At 48.6% G+C, this 19051-nt stretch overlaps 1 protein-coding gene across 15 annotated transcripts in view; it reads right to left on the bottom strand.

Moving 5' to 3' along the window:
• The window catches only part of NAV2 (neuron navigator 2), a 742802-nt gene that overhangs the window by 317503 nt on the left and 406248 nt on the right, over nt 1–19051 (bottom strand). The window contains exon 1 of one of the 15 annotated variants that reach the window (XM_019812182.3): nt 12794–13094. The exons of the other annotated variants lie outside the window; for them this stretch is intronic. Coding sequence (XP_019667741.3) covers nt 12794–12844 — 51 coding nt within the window. The 5' untranslated portion in view covers nt 12845–13094. Of the gene's footprint in view, nt 1–12793; nt 13095–19051 lie in introns of those variants that run through there. 15 annotated transcript variants of the gene reach the window in all.

Raw genomic sequence — 19051 nt, 5'->3', positions numbered from 1 at the left:
GACAACCGTGAAACTATGAAGACTAGTTAGGAGACCACCGAAGTTCTCCGAGTGAAGGACGATGGTGTCCTAAGAGAAAACCAGAAGCGGTCAGGTTTCAGACCTGCTGGGGAGGTACAAACAGAAGTACTACGTGTTGGAGTGAAGGTCTGCGGGAAAAGGAGGAATCAAGGATTCTAGTGAGGAACTGAGCTCTGGCTTGAGCAGCTGGTAAACGGCAGGACCCTTTGCTGCAGTGGTTCTCGACCAGCGGTGATTCTGCTCCCTAAGGGGACATCTGGAAATTCATGGAGACACTTTGGATTATCGCCACTTGGCATTGCTACGGACTATTCTATAACGGGTAGAAGCCAGAGATGCTGCTAAACATCCCACAATGCCAAGATAGCCCCCAACGACAAATAATTCGCGGGCCCCAAACACCTACAGCCCCAAGGCGGAGAAAGCCTGGCTTCCAGAAGTGCAAAGAGTGAGGTGAAGAGACGGTCTGAGGGTTACCTTAGTACCACATCTGGGACATATTAAATCTGAAATATTCATGTTAAATTGTCCTTGGAACCACACTGCTCAGAATGGAGAAAGTAAAAAAGCAAGATTGATATCCTGGTTCCCTTGAGGAGAAGAGAACGAGTCCTCTCTCTCTCTGAGCCAGGAGAACCCGTGGTCTTACTCATAATCCTCTCACCTGCTAACTTGTGAAAGAGAGTTCATAAAATCAAGGCAACAGGAGTCTTTACACTTGCCATTCACCCTGTCTGCAACCCTTCCTTTCTCACGCTCCGAATTCTGCTCCGTGTGCAAGCCCAGCACTAAGTCCTAGATTTGTGAGGCTTCCCTAAAGACACCCATCCTGGCTGTGTCTGAATTCAGACAAGTCTGACTTCTTCAGCACCTGCCGTGTGCCAGCCCCTCTCTAGGTATGCCATCACGTTATCACATACATATCTCTTCAAGATTTCTGACATGCTTGGCAGGAAAAGATTCCACCAATCTTCCAGATACAGAAACTGAAGCCCAGACAAGTTAAGTAATGATTTGGACCAAGTTCTTTTGGCTTCCGAGATCAATGCACTATGCGGGCTGCCTCCCTCTCATCTCCCCCAGCGCTTCACCTACACCCTTTGGACGACGACTAGGTCCTGCCTCAGACCACAGCTCCCCGGAACACGGTTCACCCGTGCATGCGAGTAGCTGGCACACAGTTCTTGCTCAATAACCTGTAGATGCGTGTTCCCCCTGTGTTAGTCTGGCCTCACCAGCTGGTCTGTCAAGAGCTTGATGGCAGGGAGCATGTTGAGGAAATTCTCCCCTCTTCCCTCTTTCCCAAGATCCCACTTGGATTCCCTGAAGAAGGAAGTGCCACCGTTATTTCTGGCCTCCCTCTCCACACCCACAGGAGATGCGGTGTCTAATCTGACCTGGCAGAAATCAGTACTCTTAGGGCCCTGACTTACTGGCGGCGGGGGATGGGGAGGTGGGATGGGGTGGGGGTGGGGTTCAAAGGCAGGAATCAGGCTCCCAGCAGTCTTCCTTTACTTCTGGGATGCAGACACTCCTGGGCCCTCTTTTCCTCTCTGTTTTGTATCCACCCGGGAGTCTAGGTGGCAGGTTACATTCGCTGGACCCTGTGACCCATTCGGGGGAGCGAAGGCAGGAAGCCTTCCTTTGCACTCAGGCCTGAGTTGTGTTCTTTAGAATTCATCAGCAGTCCCGGAGTCGGGGAGTTACAAGGTGATTACCAAAAAGGTGCTCTGCCAGGTGAATAAAGCCCACTTGTCTTTGTCCCCAGGAGGGAGAGGAGGTGAGGGCACAGTCTTGATTTATGTTGCATTCTCATCCCCCCACCTAGCTTGCACCACAGTGTAGACAAGCATTCAGTAAAACCTGGAAAGTGATATAAATAACCTCAAGCATGGTCCTGCCAAACCAACCCATCATGTCTCGTTCTCCCGTCTTTCCAACCTGCTCCTCCTCCTGACCCTCTGACTTCTCTCAGTGACAGTGCTGCAGTCCAAATTTCCCAGGCTGAAAGCCTCAGGAGTCTCTCAATCCTCCTTCCCGTTTGCACGCCAGTAACGATCGGGTCAGCCGGCTCTGTCAATTCTGCCTCCACAACAGCATCCCTACCAAAAGAATGCCTTTGCCATGCCAACACCTTAGTCTTGGCTGGCCCTATCTACAGAAGCCCACCAAAGCGTAAACCCTGGGAGGAAGGCTACGGCCTCTCCATCACTTTTGTACTCCCCATAAATGAACACAGCACTGGGACACACCAAATGTCCACAAGCTGGAGCAGCTGTAAAACCCCCTTTCCCACCGTCAGTCTTAAGCCACAAAATTCAAAGAGGGACAGGTGGCACGGGCTGCAGCTTTTCTTCTTCCAAACGGGACATCAACGATCAGAATCGGTCAGACCCCCACATTCCTCTGCTGCCAGAGCACAGCCATACCTCACAGAGGGCACAAGGTGAGTGAACTCTACCTTCGGTCAACAACTACTAGCTTGGGACACACAGTAAAAGCCCGAGAGAGCTGGGCCTCACGATAGCTTGAATTCTGATATAAAGGGCCTGGTTATTTGCTCCGGAACTCCATCCAGAACCCCAATCTCAGATGACAGTAGGTAAAGATCTTCTCTTGTGTTCCGTGTGTGGGAGCATCTGTGTGCATGCATGCATGAAGGAGAGGGGAGGGAAGGATTGGGGAGATAGGGAGATGAGCACCCCCTCCTCCTTGGAAGGTACAAGGTGGATCCCCACATCTCTTGTATTCCCCAGGCCCCGTCTACCTGGGGAGCCACCCAGGAGCCACCACACTAAACTGCCATGACTTAGACAACCCAAGCAGCTACAAACCCAGAAACACTCAACCAACACTGGATCTGGAGTGGACCTCTACTGCAAGGGAGCCAGACTACACCCTGGACCAAGACCCAGGAATCTTGGCTAGCCGCTGCTCAGATTCACTCAAGTTATTTCATTAACCTTACGATAAGAAACCCTGCATTTTAGGTGATTCGACTTTGCATTATGTTGAAAATCAGAATGGTGATGTCAGAGTCGCCCCATTAACTGAACACAGAGTGTGTGGCAGGTGCTGTGTTGGGTCCGGGGAATACAAAGATGACAGAGATTCAACTGCTGTCTCCCAACCCCTGCCCCAACACTCTCCCAACTCCCAACCAAGGCTTATGCTTTAATAGGTGTCTGCAGAGAGTCAAGGTAAGCTGAAAGCAAAGGGGTGGCATGGCGGATGGGATCCTTTACCCACAATAGCTACTGTGAAGACGTGATGAATAGGGTTTGGCTCCCAAAACATCTTGGAACCGCACCATACATGGCCTTGAAACGCGAACAGTCTCCTTGAAGAAGTGTATTTCAGTCATACGTCAATCTCCATATTGTTAGACTATAGGAAACCTCCAGGAGTTAAGTGAAAGGATAATGCACACCAAATTCCTAGCATTGTCTGATTATACACATGCTCTTTTTCTCGTTTTAACCAACTTACTCTCCAAGAATATCCATGAATAGAACTTTTCTCCTCCTTACCTGGTGTAAGGTAGGAAGGTACCCATCCTTTACTGAGTGATAAGCATCTAGGAAAAAAGGGAGAGTGCAAAGTATATAGCATGTATTCAGGAAATATAATGGAAAACAAACCCCGTGGTCCCCAAATTGGCCAGGGTCAGAAATCGATTTATTCAAATAGGGGTCCCCTTAAACCACAATATGGCTCAGCCTGCAAAAGTACCTAACCAGAGAGGCAGAGAGACAACTTCTGAGGACTGAAAACTCCCGTGTCTACAGCTCCCCACTCCTCCCCATACAGCAGCCAGACATTACTCTGCAGAGAGAACATTTACTACCATACTTAGTGTTTAAAAAAAAAAAAAAAAGCCAACCGACGCAATAAACTCAGTTCATTTAATTTCAAAACATGAACTCACAGCTATCTCAGGAAATATCACCTTACTCTTTAGATTAAATGTTAGCCCAAGTCTAGAAGGCATTCAATAGTGAGAAAGTAGTGTACTTTAGTTGGCTTCTCCAGGCTCAAGTTTCACCAAAACAAGTTTCATACAAAGATTAGCCAAGTACTGGGTAATGGGATATGGCAGGCTTACATCATCTGTGGCCCATTTCCAAAGCAGCATAACTTTTCCAGGTGGAATTCTAAGTGCTCCCTTCTTGCTCTGTATAATCTTTGTTATACCAATTTGCAAGGTGGGTAACGGCAGATGCATTAAAACCAGTTACAGGCCAGGAGACCTTAGGCAGATCATTTCATCTCTCTGGGTCCCTGCTTCCACCATTGTGAAGTGGATTGTTGGCGGGCACCGGTCATAGGCCCCTTCCTGAACTCACTTTCCAAAATTGTCAGTCTTGGACTCAACTGTCTAACTCTTCCTCTGGCTGCCCCGGCATGAAGTCCCCCATCTGAGCTTTGAGTCCAACATTCAAGCACTGTGGGTCTTAATTTCTATGAGTATGGATGGAAGCAATTATTGGCAGACCCAGTCAGCTCACCTCCCAAGTGTACCGCTAAGCTACACTTCTAACCCTAGCATTAATGAATCCACTTTGCATCTCGCTAACCCCTACCCTACAGTGAGAGATACAAAAAAGAACAATGCTTGCCCTTGGTGATGATGATAATGAATTTTTATTGAGTGCTTATGAAGTGTTGGGTTCTACACTGAAGGTTTTACTTGCATTATCCCATTTAATTCTCACAAAATCCCTATTGCATACACATCATAGATGAGGGAACTAAAACATCAAGAGATTAAATGATTCACCCAAGATCTCGCTGTGAATCTGGGTCTGTCTTATCTTTTAGCCAATCTCCATACAGTAAAACCTTGGTTTACAAGCATAATTCGTTCTGGAAACATGCTTGTAATCCAAAGCACTTGTATATCAAAGCGAATTTCCCCTTAAGAAATCACGGAAACTCAGACGATTCGTTCCACAACGCAAAAATATTCACATAAAAATTATTATAATACCGTAATATAATACAACATAATAAAGAAAATACAAAACATAAAGGAAAATAAACATTAACCTGCACTTACCTTTGAAAACCTTCATGGCTGGTGTGAGGGAGACGAGAGAGAGGAGGGTTATTGTGTAGGACGTCTTTTGCTATCACTAACGGAATCGCTGCTATCTCTTGGCTCAATGGAAACGTTTTCTTCTCGCGCAACTTTAACAAGGAACCTATCTGATAACACTTGCTTTTGCCTCCTTTTGAGGATTTCACGGAAACGTGACATTGCATTGACAATCACCCATAATCCCGCAGTAAGAAAGAGAGACTGAGACAGAGGGAAGAACCATTGGCTCAGTTGTGATCATGTGACATTTGGCATCAGATGCTACTTGTATTGCAAGACATCGCTTGTTTATTAACAAGTTAATTTTTTTAAATTTTTTTTTAACATTTATTTATTTTTGAGACAGAGAGAGACAGAGCACGAACAGGGGAGGGGCAGAGAAAGGGAGACACAATCGGAAACAGGCTCCAGGCTCTGAGCCATCAGCACAGAGCCCGACGCGGGGCTCGAACTCACGGACCGCGAGATCATGACCTGAGCCGAAGCTGGCCGCTTAACCGACTGAGCCACCCAGGCACCCCAACAAGTTAATTTTTAAGTTAAAATTTATTAGAAATGTTTGCTCAGCTTGTGGAACACTTGTAGAACAAGTTACAATCCAAGGTTTTACCACACTCAGACTAAGCAAGTTTAAGTATAAAAGCATCTCACTTTGCCCAGGACAGGCCTGGTTTATACCCACATCCTACTGCAATTATTGATAGCACCCCTTTCGCTCTCAGACGTGCTCTAGCTTGGATAATAAATTATACCCATAGTCACGATGCCTCCCTGAGGAGCGATAATAATGATTGTTACGCAGTCACGTCACATTTGCAGTGAAGCCCTTCTTAACCACCCTATGTTAAACGGTGACCTCTCCCGGACTCCCTATCCTTCTTATCCTGCTGTATTTTTCTCCATACCACCCATCACCATAAAAAAGGAATATGCATTTTATTTATTGTCTGATCCCTTCACTAAAATACAGATGTCTCCTCCTTTTCGGAAGTTCACATTATGCCACTGTACTTTTATGAAACACCTACATTAGTACCTGTTTTCGCTCACCAAAAAAATATTCGGAGGGGATTTTCACTTTTACGAAAAAGAGCAAAAAGCAAAAATTGCATTCTGCATTTGTTTTGCAGGGAGCCCTGACCGAGGCAGCGCCTATCCCGAGCAGTGAGTGGCACCACCAAGCTCCTTCCCAGGGAACTACACTCAGCATCTCAAGCTGCCATGGGCTTTGAGCTGTGTCTGCGAGCATCTGTGCTTTATCTTGACTTATTTTGTGCATCCGTTAGCGAGCCGTGTCCTAAGGTATCAGAAAAACCTAAGAGAGGATGTCTTTGGGGTCGGAGAACACTCAAAAAAATTTCCATATAAATGAATGGCAATTGCTTCTTCACTTTACATGATTTCATCTTAAGAAAGGTTTTATAGGAACACTCTACTTTCAGCGGAAGCAGGGAGCCTGTATAAATTCCATGTGGCAAAAATTTCCTTTTGGTTAGGAGTGTATCCCCCAGAATGTAGTAACTGTTTCATAATTACATAAATATCTCTTGAGTGAATGAATGAATGTACCGACGTCATCATAACAAAAGCGAACATTTATTGAGCATTTACTATGCGCTGGGTGTCGCTCAAAAGACATATATTTTATCAAACAACCCCAACAAGCCCAAGTTTGGAATAGTTACCACCATCATGGAGAAACTGAGCCTCAGAAAGACGAGGCAGTACCTGCTCCAGGGCACGCTGCACTTGGTAGTTGAGCTGGGAGGGTACTGAGGCTGGCATTTTATACTCCTAACCTCTACTCTGGTAATGCACACCAGCAGCTCAGGATTTGGGGCAGTATGGGATCAAAGACAGGCTAGCATTACTGCCTCTCAGAGATCCCAGGAGGCGGTATGGCCAGGCAGAGCTTCACAGAAGAAAGGGGACTTGATTTGAGCTTTGGAAGATAGGATAGTACATGGAGACAGAAGAAGCGTTTAGTCCCAGGAAGTAGTAGTGAACGCGGAAAATCACAGCGCTGGCCATGCTGCTTGGATTGAACAAATTCTTGCAGAAGTTGCCCTGCAGAGTAAGATTTAAAACAGTACTGTCACCCAGAGAGCCTTGCACACCGTGGAGGAATCGGACTTCATTCACTAGTGAGCAGGACTCCTCACAAAAGGTTTCGGACCAGAAACAACTTAGTCTGCAATTTCAATTCCGGAAGCCTCATAATAACGTCAGAGAAGTTGACAGGAGCTACAGGTGAGGACCAAGGCTCACCTCTGGACCCTCTGCCGCCAAGGCATATACTGCAATTGGTAAAATCTCTGTTTAAAGCACCTGTTTTCCTATAGATCTGTTTGTGCTTAGGGTCCCTTCATGGTCCCTGTGAACGGGCAGCCCTTCTCTCACTATGCCAAAGAGAACGTATAATGCAGGCGTTTACTCTTCTCCCACACCACAGCATCAGGACCACATGTGGTTAGTATCTCTGGTGGCAAGGACAGTCCTCTCCTACTTCCCAGTCTTCCTAAATATCTCCATCACACTTTCTTGTTTCTCTGTTTAAACCTCTGTCAACTCATTTTAACCCCTCGTCTTGTTTCACGGCCTCTCAGCCTCCCTGGCTGCATCTCCTATGACATCACGTCTGCAACATCTGAGTCAAGAAGAATAATCCTTGGGAATAGCCCACGTGTCACCAGCCTTAGGCAGTCTGGTCCACACATCCTGGACAACCCTGGAGACAGAAAGAAAAGCTTAGCCACACACGCCTTCTGGGTGGTTGGCAAAGTATGATGGAAGCCAGAAACGAAACCAAAAAAAGAAAAAAAACCTTTTTTTTTTTTGCTGAGTCCACTCAAAAACAATTGCATAAGTAACACAAGAATGCTACATCACCAAAGGGACCGATTATAAATCTCTATGTCTCTATTAACATAAAAATGAGGGGGGGGCGCGGTGGTTTGGGGCGCCTGGGTGGCGCAGTCGGTTAAGCGTCCGACTTCAGCCAGGTCACGATCTCGCAGTCCGTGAGTTCGAGCCCCGCGTCGGGCTCTGGGCTGATGGCTCGGAGCCTGGAGCCTGTTTCCGATTCTGTGTCTCCCTCTCTCTCTCTGCCCCTCCCCCGTTCATGCTCTGTCTCTCTCTGTCCCAAAAATAAATAAACGTTGAAAAAAAAATTAAAAAAAAAAAATGAAGGAAAATGTGTTACCTCAAAATGTCATCCAAAGGAAGTCACTTACCACTTTCAGGGTTTTTCTTTCTTCTCTTCCCAAGATTTTATTCTTAATTTTCCCAATAATTAACCTGAGTCAAACCTTCCTTCCACGCTTTGGTTTCAGTTCCAAAAAGTGTATCAAGGTTATGATGGCTCATTACCCGCAGCAGAAATGCAGATGGAAACATTCCTGTATATTTCAACCTGGTTTCTCCAGGAAAGGATGGAATTTCTTCCCTCGAGATTTTTGGAATTAACAGAAAATGGACATGATTTCAATACCCTGGGAGATGGTAAAATCTATGCCAGTCACAATTAGTGGAAAGCAGGAGAAAGTTCTAGAAGTCCCCAATAGTGGAAATGACTGATATTTTCCAGCAGAAGAGGGGAGTACCTCCAAATGAGCGGTAAACGAGCTTTATTCAGAAAAAACAAAAAACAAAAACTAGAAGTTGTTAAGAGGGCAATCAGTTTTTGTGCAGAAAGCGGAGGAAGAGCTGAAGGATCGTAGTATTTTCAACACGGAACCTGGGAGCTCAGGACCTGCAGGGCCCATAGCATCCCTGACTTTGGGAGGGAGCAACAGAACTGCAGAAAGCCAGCCGGGGCCCTTTAACCCACTGACCTCTTTTAATCTGCTTGTTAGCCTGGCTTCGGATGGGCCCAGGGGGTCTTTGACCAACCTCTGGGGGGAAAGGTCAAAGGTCAGAGGCACATTCCCCAGTCATCATTACTCTCAATTATTCTTCATTCTGAGCCACTTTCTCCTTCATTTTGAGGAAGGGCCCCATTAAGTGTTTTCCAGGACACTGAAGGGCGATGACCCAACCCAGGCCTGCTCGCTATGTTCCCTTTCCTCTCCACTTCAATCAGAGCATCTCCCTGAGCAAAGCAGGTATCCAGGGGGTAGCAACTCACAGAAGCACCTAGCCCTGTGTATCACACGCATACTCATATGTCCTATACTGAGCACAGCCGAGGGCCCTGCCGCTCTCCAGAACATGCCCAAGCTTTTACAGTAGAGCAGTTCCAAGCACAGCCTTTGCCATCAGACAAAGCAGAGGTTCCACAAATTTCCAGTCCTGGAATCTTAGGGAAGTCCCTTATTTCTCTGAGCCTTAACTTCCTCATCTGAATAATGGGGATAATAATAGTTTCCACTTCACAGGCTTATGGAGAGGTTGAAATGAGTAAAGCTTAAAGGCTCAGTATACGTTAGCTATTAATATATTTTAGCAGTAACATTTTTTTGTCTTTTTTGATAAGCATAATGTATTGTCATTGACAAAATCTGGACTATAAAAAAAAGTATGGACCAACAACAACAAAAAAATCTCCCTCCAGAGCTCAGCACTGTTAACACCAGGAACGTTTCTGTTGTGTCTTTTCTCCACACATGGAGACATGCACACACTACTGGACCATTTTCTAATCCTAAGAGCAACCATCCACTGCCTACCAACCACACTTCTAACTCTCACAGTAAGTCTGTGAGTCGCTGTGGGACCCATTTACAGAGGAGGACACCAAGGCTGGAAGAGGCCTGCCGATGCCCCCAGGTCACACAAGCCAGCACTTCCTCAACAGAGCTGTGACTGCAAGTCTCTCTGGCTGGAACACTTAGCTCTTAGATCTAAGCTGCTCCAGAAAGGGTCTCATTCTTCTCCTTGCCCTGCCTAAGGTGGAAGAATCTAAAAGAAGGGATCAAGGGGTAATACGAAAGTCAGAACCACCCATGTCATGCTCAGGGGGGTGTGCCTGGAGCTTACCCTTCCCAGTAGGTGTTTCAGGCCTGAGCAGTCAGCCCCTCTCACTTCCACCAAAGGCCCTGGTGACCCTGTCGGGTAGGATTTGGACAGAAGGAGGATTTGTCGGCTCCTGGCTTCTACCCTAGGTGGGCAGGTGCATTTCTGACATTCCCCTGCAGGGATAACACATTAAAATTCAAGTTTTGCCTCTAATTACTCTTGGCCTTATTTTGATCCAATTAGCCTTAAAATAGAACATAAAGTAAAACCTTTGGTTCCATTTTTCAGTCAGAACAGTGAATTTTCAACCTGCAGGTTAACTGACTTCATGTTTACTGAACTGCATGGGTGATAAAAGTTCAGACACTCACCTCTGGCCCCAGGGCGCATTTGGGGATGGTTATTCACACACAATTGACTTCCAAGATGTTTCCAGAGAGCTCCTTCCTACTGAGGGCTACTCATGATTCAAAGGTAAGAAAGGTTTATTTTCCCCAAGCTCATTAGAAGACCAAACCATTCACCATGGAGAGAAAATAACAACAACAACAACAACAACAACAACAACAACAACAACAGCTGTTCCCATCTATAGACGCCCATGTTTCAGACTCTGCCGGATAAAGTGGAAAACTGATTCCAAGATTAGTAAGTGACCAGGCTGGAATTCAAACCAAGAATCATCTGAGAGCAAAGCCCTTCACAATGAACACAGCCTCCACCACCACTGGGCTCTGCATACAGTGAGCACACAAATAACAAATAACTAGTAGATCAACCTGCCAGTAAATGATAAAACAAAAAGCATGCTAATGATGTGTGAACAAATGAAGTAGCCATGGTTTCCAGGATTCTGCAGAAAAGCTGAGGCCCATGCTTGAGTAGAGCCGAGGCTATGGGAATGTAGGGATGCAGTCTGGGGGCAGTGGGGTGCACAAGGGCAGTAGCTGCTGCCCTCCCAGTGCTTCCAGTTTCTTGGAGCTCCTCCAGCCCCTCCTCCACCCGGTAGGGGAGTACTATGGTGGACCCCAACTATCCTTGGGTGGTCCTCACACACTTAATTGGAAAAGTGAGACTCAGGTCTAAAGACTCAGACAGACCCAATAAAGGCTGACCTTTGACCAACACTGGGGAAAGCTCCCTCCACAGGATAAAAAGGCAGCTATGGTGAAGCAGTGAGGACATCCCAGCCCTCACCACAGCCACCTGCCACCAAGCTCTGTCCCCTGGGATGCTCCACGTTTTCTCTGCATGCCAAGTAATTCTGTTGCTTCTCTCTTCCTTGGAAGCCTCTAGGTCTGGCAGCCTGACACTATCTAGTCCACACCAGGACCCAACTTTCCCGTGCTATATCCTGGAGTGGCATCTCAGGTGGAGCTTGGAGAGAAAATGTGTGAAACTCTGGGCTCTCCCACGACAGTCTGGTTGGAGAAAGATTCCAGGAAAGGATTAGGGAACTGGAGTCCTGACACAGTGCAGCAAAGGTGCATAACGTCTGCTAATGTTACAGCACATTAAAAGAAGTTGTAAAATTGTAGCTTAAAGTTAGACAGGCCAACCATAACACAAGAAGTATGAAAAGCAAGGTGCCATTTTTCCAACAAATAAGTTCATTATATGAAGAACCAATGTAGGTTGTTTCAGCATCTTGTTATTGAATGCGGCAGCTGTGACTTTTTTGGTAGCATCTTTAAAGAGCTCAATCAGCATGAATTCCAGTTTATTAATGATACCTATTCTTTAGGTAGAGGTTCTTACTATGTGCCAGGAAATTTTCAAATATGGTTTCTTACCCTTACACCAGCAATACAAGGTGAGAACTTGCCCCATTTTACTCAGGAGGAAGCTGACATCCAAAGGGGCAGCCAACTTGGCCACAGCACTGGCTGACTTCAGTGGGGAATGAGGGTCTCCTCAAACCCATCTGATAAAAAATAAATCACAAAAGCAAAAACCCAGAGAAGAGCCTTCTGATTACAGTTTCTCCTTGGTCTGGAGAAACAAGTCAGGCTCCCTAGGGCAGAGAGGAAAAGGCTGCTCTCCTCAGCCCTCCCAGGAGTGATGAGCAGTTATTTTTGAAAAAGGAGGGAAAAAGTACCTGCAGCCTAGATGGTTCTTGCATACTAGAAAGAAAACTAAGCCATTGTGAGAGGCGGGAGAACAGGACTGGATGCTATTCAAGCTGGGCTCACTCCCCACCCCCCCCCGCCCCCTGCCCCCCGCCCAAAACAAGCCAAACCGCAATACAGATCAACACCCGCGTGCAACTCTAAGTATCATAACACAATGGGGGCGGGGAGCGGGGGCGGATGCAGACCATGCCGACCCGGGACAGCAGTGAGGGAGCAGACCCACTCGCAGGACACAATCCCGAGCGTGTGCAACCCCAGGAATTTGTGGGTGGAAGGGACCGGGGGAAATTGCAGTCCATTCCACCCCTTTCAGTCGCGAGCGCGCGCGCGCACACACAGATACACACACACACACACACACACACACACACACACACACACACACCGACTTTCCTGGCTTAAAAAAAAAAAAAAAAAAAAAAGCCTGAAATCTATCTTCAAAATATTACGGGAAACACCAAGTACGAAATGCGTTTCAGGGGCTTTCCGTCGCGGGAGATGATTCCCAGCGGGGATGGGAAGCGGGGTGGGGGATAAAAAGTGGAACGGCGCCCCCGGGAGTGAGGTCTGCAGTCCACCTTACCAGCTTCATGGTGGTGTTATTCTGTTCCCAGCGCCACAGCATCACGCTCATCTTACTTCAGGGCGAAGAGGGAAGTGGGGGGAGGAAGCGGGAGAAAAAGGGGGAGGGGGCCGAAGCACCTGCCCGCGCGCCCGGCAGGTCGGGCCGGCCCGGCCCGTCGTGGTCTCCGCCCCGGCCCCTCCGGGCATCCCCGCCGCCCGCGGCCTCCTCGCCCCCACCCCGGCGGCCGCTGCTGAGCGCGCGGGGACCTTGCCCGGAGCCCGGCGCCCGCGCTGCCCGGCTCGCGTGCCTCCCCCGCTCTCTCCCTGCCGGCCTCCCCGCCTCCGCCAAATCAAACAACTCCCCCTGCGTCCGAGCGCCCGCGCCTCGCAGCGCGGAGGCCGCTGGGGCCGCTACGGGGTGGGGGCGGGAGTCGGGGCCGCCGGGCTCCCCGCCCCCTCGCCGGTCCGCGGGCCCTCCGCGTGGCCCCCGGCTTTCTCCGGTGGGCCGGTTCGCCCCCGCGGTGCGTAGTGGGGGGGGGGGGGGAGGGGACGGGGGAAGGGGCAAGACGGTAGGAGGGGGAGGTACTTAACTCTTTCGGGAAGGGCGCGGGTAGGCGGGCCGGCCTTCGGCACAAACGGAGGGGCACGGAGGGGGGAGCGGGGGAGGACTGCGGGGGGCGCGGTGTGTGGCTGTCGGGTCCTCACTCCGGACACGGCCAGCGCCTCTCCCCGTGGCTGCTCGGCTCTGTGCGCGTTTGCATTCGGCACCGAACTCACTCAAGTTGGCTGACAGTAACCACTCCGGGAACATCCCCTGCCCCCCAGCAGCTGGAATCATGAGTGTGGGATGGATGAACCAGCACGCGCTGGAGCACCTCCACCCCTCCGCGCGCGCACACACACGCAGTCGCCCAGGCCCTGCCCCAGCCACACGCTGCTCCCCAGCCTCATTTGTTTCCTGCTACGTGAAGGACGGGGCTCCAGTGTTTTTAAACACACCTGGCCGCTGCCACAGATGGGACTTCCGTGGGCCTCGGGGAGGAGGTGGGGCAGGCGATGACAGGGGAGGCAGACAAGGGGAAAGGCCGTGTGGCCTTTGTTTCCTTTTCTGCTCGCCCCACCTGCCACAGGCTCTTTCTAGGGAGCCTAGGAAAGCACCCTCTACCTGGTGCTTTCCTCTGAGATTGGGGGAGGGGAGCGCTGGACACCTCCTCACCTTCCCGTCCAGCCCTTGTTGGGATCCCTGGCAACTTTCAGTAGCCTGAAAAGTCTCAGCAACCCAGCTCCTCGAGGCAAGATGGCACCGGCTACCCAGATCTCAGGACGTGTCTCTGATTTGGGCGGCAGTGACATTTTAGGATGAATACCTGGCTGGCCCCTGCTGATAGAGAGCTATGATGAGAATTCACGGAATTGCTTTATTACACATTCATTTCAATAGGCAAAACTGTTTAAAATGAGGGGAGGTGATAAAATGGGTCCTAACCTTTTAAAAGTGATCTTCCAAACATAGCAATTAGATCAAAATGTTGCTATGCCTGAAGCTTTCAGGATTTGGTTTCCCTTCACAGATGAAAAATCCCAACTCTTTCCTATGGCCTACAACTTTATGCCCATCCTCTCCCTTTTACCTACTGTGCTCCAACCACAGTGGTCGTCTTTCTTTTTCTCAAACACGTTGAAATCCGTCCCACCTCAGGACCTTTGCACCTGACAGTCCCTCTCCCTGGATCACTGTTCCCCCTAGACCTGCCTATGGTCTCATTTCTAATGTCACCTCCTCAAAGGGACTTTTAACTTAATGTGGTGACCATATTCTTCTATTACTATTGTCTTCCCTTTGTTCTGTTCACTGTGTGAACTTTAGCTAACTTGTATTCTTGTTTATTTTTTGCCCTGTCCCACTGGGCTATGAACTGCATGAGAGCAGGGGCCTCATCAGTTTTGTTCCCCCACGGCATCCCCAAGTGCCTGGAACAGTATGTTGCACATAGTGGGAACTCAGTAGATGTTTCCCAAATGAAAGTCTGTTGACAGTGTCCTAAGTTCCTGCAGCTTCCTCTGCAATAAGGACAGAGCCAGACCAGGGCAGCACATCCCATATCCAGCCTGGGCCCTGACCTGAACTGAGTGACTGCAAAAGACCCTGTTATGTCCATCACCACGTATATTTCCGGAGAGTGAAACATAGGCAGTGACATTTGCTGCTTAAAGAGAAGGGGCACATCCTAGCGAAACACAGGAGGGGAAACAGCATATGTCATTTGAGAAAGCATATTCCATATTAAAGTATACTTATGTACTTAGAAAATGAGATTTTAAAATAACTATTCTTTTTTCCTCTGAAAATAAAGCTGGACAAGATCATATTGGCCAAGAGAGCAAAACACAAGCTATCACAGCTGTGTTAAGCCAGGGGTTCTTGGAGCTGGGTGGGAAGATGTGCAGCCCAGAAACCTTCTGGTTGTATGAAAATGCTATGAGACTGGGTATTTGTGCATTTTGGGGGGAAGCATCTATAGTTTTCTCACATTCTCTAGGATACCCAAAACATTTTTTAAAAACTACACATTCCCAGAGAGTCATTGAATGAGCATTAGTTCCCAATCAAAACATTTGCCAGGGGCGCCTGGGTGGCTCAGTCTGTTAAGTGTCCGACTTCAGCTCAGGTCATGATCTCGTGCTTTGTGAGTTCGAGCCCCGCATCGGGCTCTGTGCTGACAGCTCAGAGCCTGGAGCCTGCTTCAGATTCTGTGTCTCCCTCTCTCTCTGCCCCTCCCCCATTCACACTCTGTCTCTCTCTCCTTCAAAAATAAATAAACATTAAAAAAATATTTGCTGGTCAAAGATAGAAAATATCACTTATGGTGGAAGGAGGAATCAGGGGGTGGCAGTAGAGAGGATGCCCAGCTTTAATTAAAAAGAATAAATCCTGTTGCCTTGCCTTTCAGATCTCACACACTTCAGACCATAGGTATGCTGACTCATTTAGCCAACATTCCTTGAACATCCACCATAATGCATTTACCCAGCTCTGTGCTGCGTATTGAGAATCAGAGAGGAGTCCCTACCACCCACACATACGGTCTATTAAAAGATGAACACATACAATTACAGTTGCAATACAATGTGACAGGTACTACAAAGGAGGGCTGTATGGTGTGTAGCTGGGCCATAAAGGAAAACAGCTATGCACAAGACTGGGAAGCATGGAATAATTTCGCAGAGGTGACACTGACTTACATCTGGAAGGATCAAGGCAAATTCAATAAGAGGAGGGAAGCATTCCAGGAAGGGAGAACAGCATGTGCAAGGGTATAGAGGGGTGAAAAAGCATGGCAGGTTCTGTGTGGTCAAAAGGTGGAGATCAAGGGGCAGGAAATGGGGCTATTTGTAAGGCTGAAGCAGGTCAAGTCCCTGTAAAGGGGATCCTACCCCTAATCCTTATAAACCAGGGGAATGATTTGACTGACTTCCCATTTTAGAAGGACCCCTCTAGTAACAGCAAGAAGGCAAGTTTGAAAAGGTGGAGGCTGGAGGGAGAGAGGCCAGTTAGAAGGCTGCTGAAAGCACGCAGGGGATAGAGAATGAAGACCCGAATAAGGCAAAGTGTAGAGAAAAGGACGCTGACATCACCAGCAATCTGCTGATGCAATGGGTGATTCACAGGGGTAATGGCTTTGAGTTCATCCAAGCAGATGTCAGGACCCTGCAGAATTTCAGAAACAGAAGCAGCTCCTTAAAACCTCCTACATCTTGGAGAGCTATTTATCATGCAACAAGCTGCCTTTCCTGGCACCTTTCTTCTCCTTCCTCCTATTTCTGTGATCTTCCACCAAGTCCTTTGATGGTGATTTAAGGGAAAGACATCAGCCTGTGTTGACCACATGGGACAAAGCAATGGGAACAATGCTTGTGAAGGTCGGTCCTACAGTGTGTCCTTGTTCCTCCTAACCGTTGGCCCCTTTTTTCAGCTCATGGCTTTCTGACCCATTCCCTGAACCTGACAGTCCAGCACTCACCCTTGCAGACAGTGACCCCCACCTTAGCGTAGGTCCCTGAACGTGACCTCTCTTGTACTCTCATGGTAACCACAAGGTAGAGTCCTAGGTCCTAGTACTGTGCAACCCTTTGTGGCACTGACCCCCTCCCCTCCCCAGAGGCTGGGTCTGCCCTTTGCTGACAGTGTCCTGTTCCAGACCTTTCCATCCTCAGCATCCAAGAGATGTGCCCCATATGGCTCAGCATTTGCTTACTTGCACGTCCGTCTTCCCCACTCTTCTACTTCTCTGAATTCTTAGCACCTCCCCAGCTGGGGGAGGCACGTGATAAATATCTCCAGAACGAAAGCCGGAGTGTCTATCTTGTTCCTCAAGACAGGAAGAAGAGGGGAAGAGATTTGGGCCAGAAAGCCCGGTTTGAGGCCTGGCGTCCCAAAGACCTGCTCATTCGAAGTCCTCCTTTCCCTCACCTATAAGATGATGATCTATAAAGTTCCTTTTCCCTCCTACATTCTGCAAGTCCAGCCCCTGTCTGATAAACTAATTTGTGTCCAGCTGTTAATGGCTTAATGTGTTTCCCAGATAACGCACTCCAGTTTAACAGGGGATCTTCCACTCTTTCAGCCAAAGCAGTGACTAACGGGGAAACGTTCAGACACTGCAGGGGCCAGCCCGGGGAACATCAGACAAAACGAGCTCTCTAGGCTGCCCCGAATGTGGGCTGATGCCTTTCCACCCACGCGCGAGGCTGACTGTGGACAGATGTCAGCTCTTACGTGGCACGGTGATGACAAAGGAAAGACCACAAGCAGCGTGTCACCCCCTGAGGTAGGGAATAAGCTAATAGCTTAACATAGGGAGTCCGTTATTTTTTCCCCAAATAACCAGGAGCGAATAGTAAATTAGCACAGAAGAGTTCAGCATCATCTGTCCAGTGAAAATCCTAGCCATAGTAGCAGGTGTTTCATAAGTGTGGCAGAGGACAATTTCCACTTACTCATGGCAGCAATGCTCAGAAAAGCCATCTTCCCCATTTTGCAGATAAAGGCTCCGAGAGGGTAAGTGACTGGCTCCGTCCAGTCACTTCAGACACTGCCAAACAGGAGCATCACTTGAGACGGCCTGCCTGCCCCCTATCTCTGCAGCGTGCACGCTATTGCTGTACTATGTACAACAAAGGAAATCTCAGAAATGCCGTCCCTGGGAAAATGAAGACCGTCTGTGAGCAGACGTCTCTGCAAGTGGCCTTAAGGCTTAGTGTGAGTCCCCTTCCCTTTCTGGGAGGGCCTGGAGATCTCGGATATGGAGGAAGATGTATAAAAGTGAAAATAAAAGATTTGGGGAAGTACACAGCAGGCAGTCTTTTTAGAAACCGAGAGTCAAATCTAAGCAAAGCACTAATCCTTCTCGGGGAAGAAAGCTGGGACAAGGAGGGCGAGCACAGAAGATGCCATCTCCCCTCCACCAGCTTTGGAGGGGAGTGAGCCCCCTGCCAAAAGGTCACTGGGAACACTGGGGTCTGCAGGGGGTCCACAGCGATTGGAGGGTTTGAAAGTAAGATGTATGGCTTTCAGGAGGCAGATACAATGTCACACTGACAAGCCCACAAATGAATGAATGCGGCCCTCCTCGAAAGGGCTGGGCTGGGCTGGGCTAGCAAAGGATTTCCCTCCCCCCCTCCTCCCTTTACTTTTTTCTTGAGATAAAGAATTATGTAAAGGCATCTCCCAGTGCGCACGCTAAATGCCACTGCCTTCGGTTTGTTCCCTGAACAGTGTTTAATGTGTGGCTTTCTGGGTCCCCCCACAATTCACTTTCTTCCTTCCAGGGATGGGGATCAGTGTCTGAGTGGTGCAGTGTCTCCCATGGCCCCTCCAACACGCTGCTCACTCTCCTGGGGGAGGCCGGGTACAGCCCCATCTCCACACCTTTGCTCGGGCTGTTCCCTCTGCACGGAAGTGCTTTTGCTTCCATTCTCTGCCAAACGATATCATGTAGATCTGGGAGGACCCAAAGCAAAGTTAAGTCAGTTGGTGAACTTCTCTTAGATCCCTCCCCTTGGAGAACTCGCTCTCCTCTCTTCTGTGGTCCCCAGCTCTTTGTTTCCATCTTCTCAACAGCCTTTGTAACAGTCTGTCTCCTTCTGCAGTTGGGGGTGGGCACATCTCATTAGCTGGTGCAAGTGTTAGTACTGATGGGAGTATTATCACAACCGGCTTACAAATTGCTTAGGAACAGGTACTCTAACTTACTCACCTTTGAACACTCAGAATAGG

Source organism: Felis catus, chromosome D1 (genome assembly GCF_018350175.1).
Source record: "Felis catus isolate Fca126 chromosome D1, F.catus_Fca126_mat1.0, whole genome shotgun sequence".
Taxonomy (NCBI): Eukaryota; Metazoa; Chordata; class Mammalia; order Carnivora; family Felidae; genus Felis; species Felis catus.
Note: the sequence above shows the minus strand (reverse complement) of the source record. Positions and strands in the feature narration are given on the sequence as shown.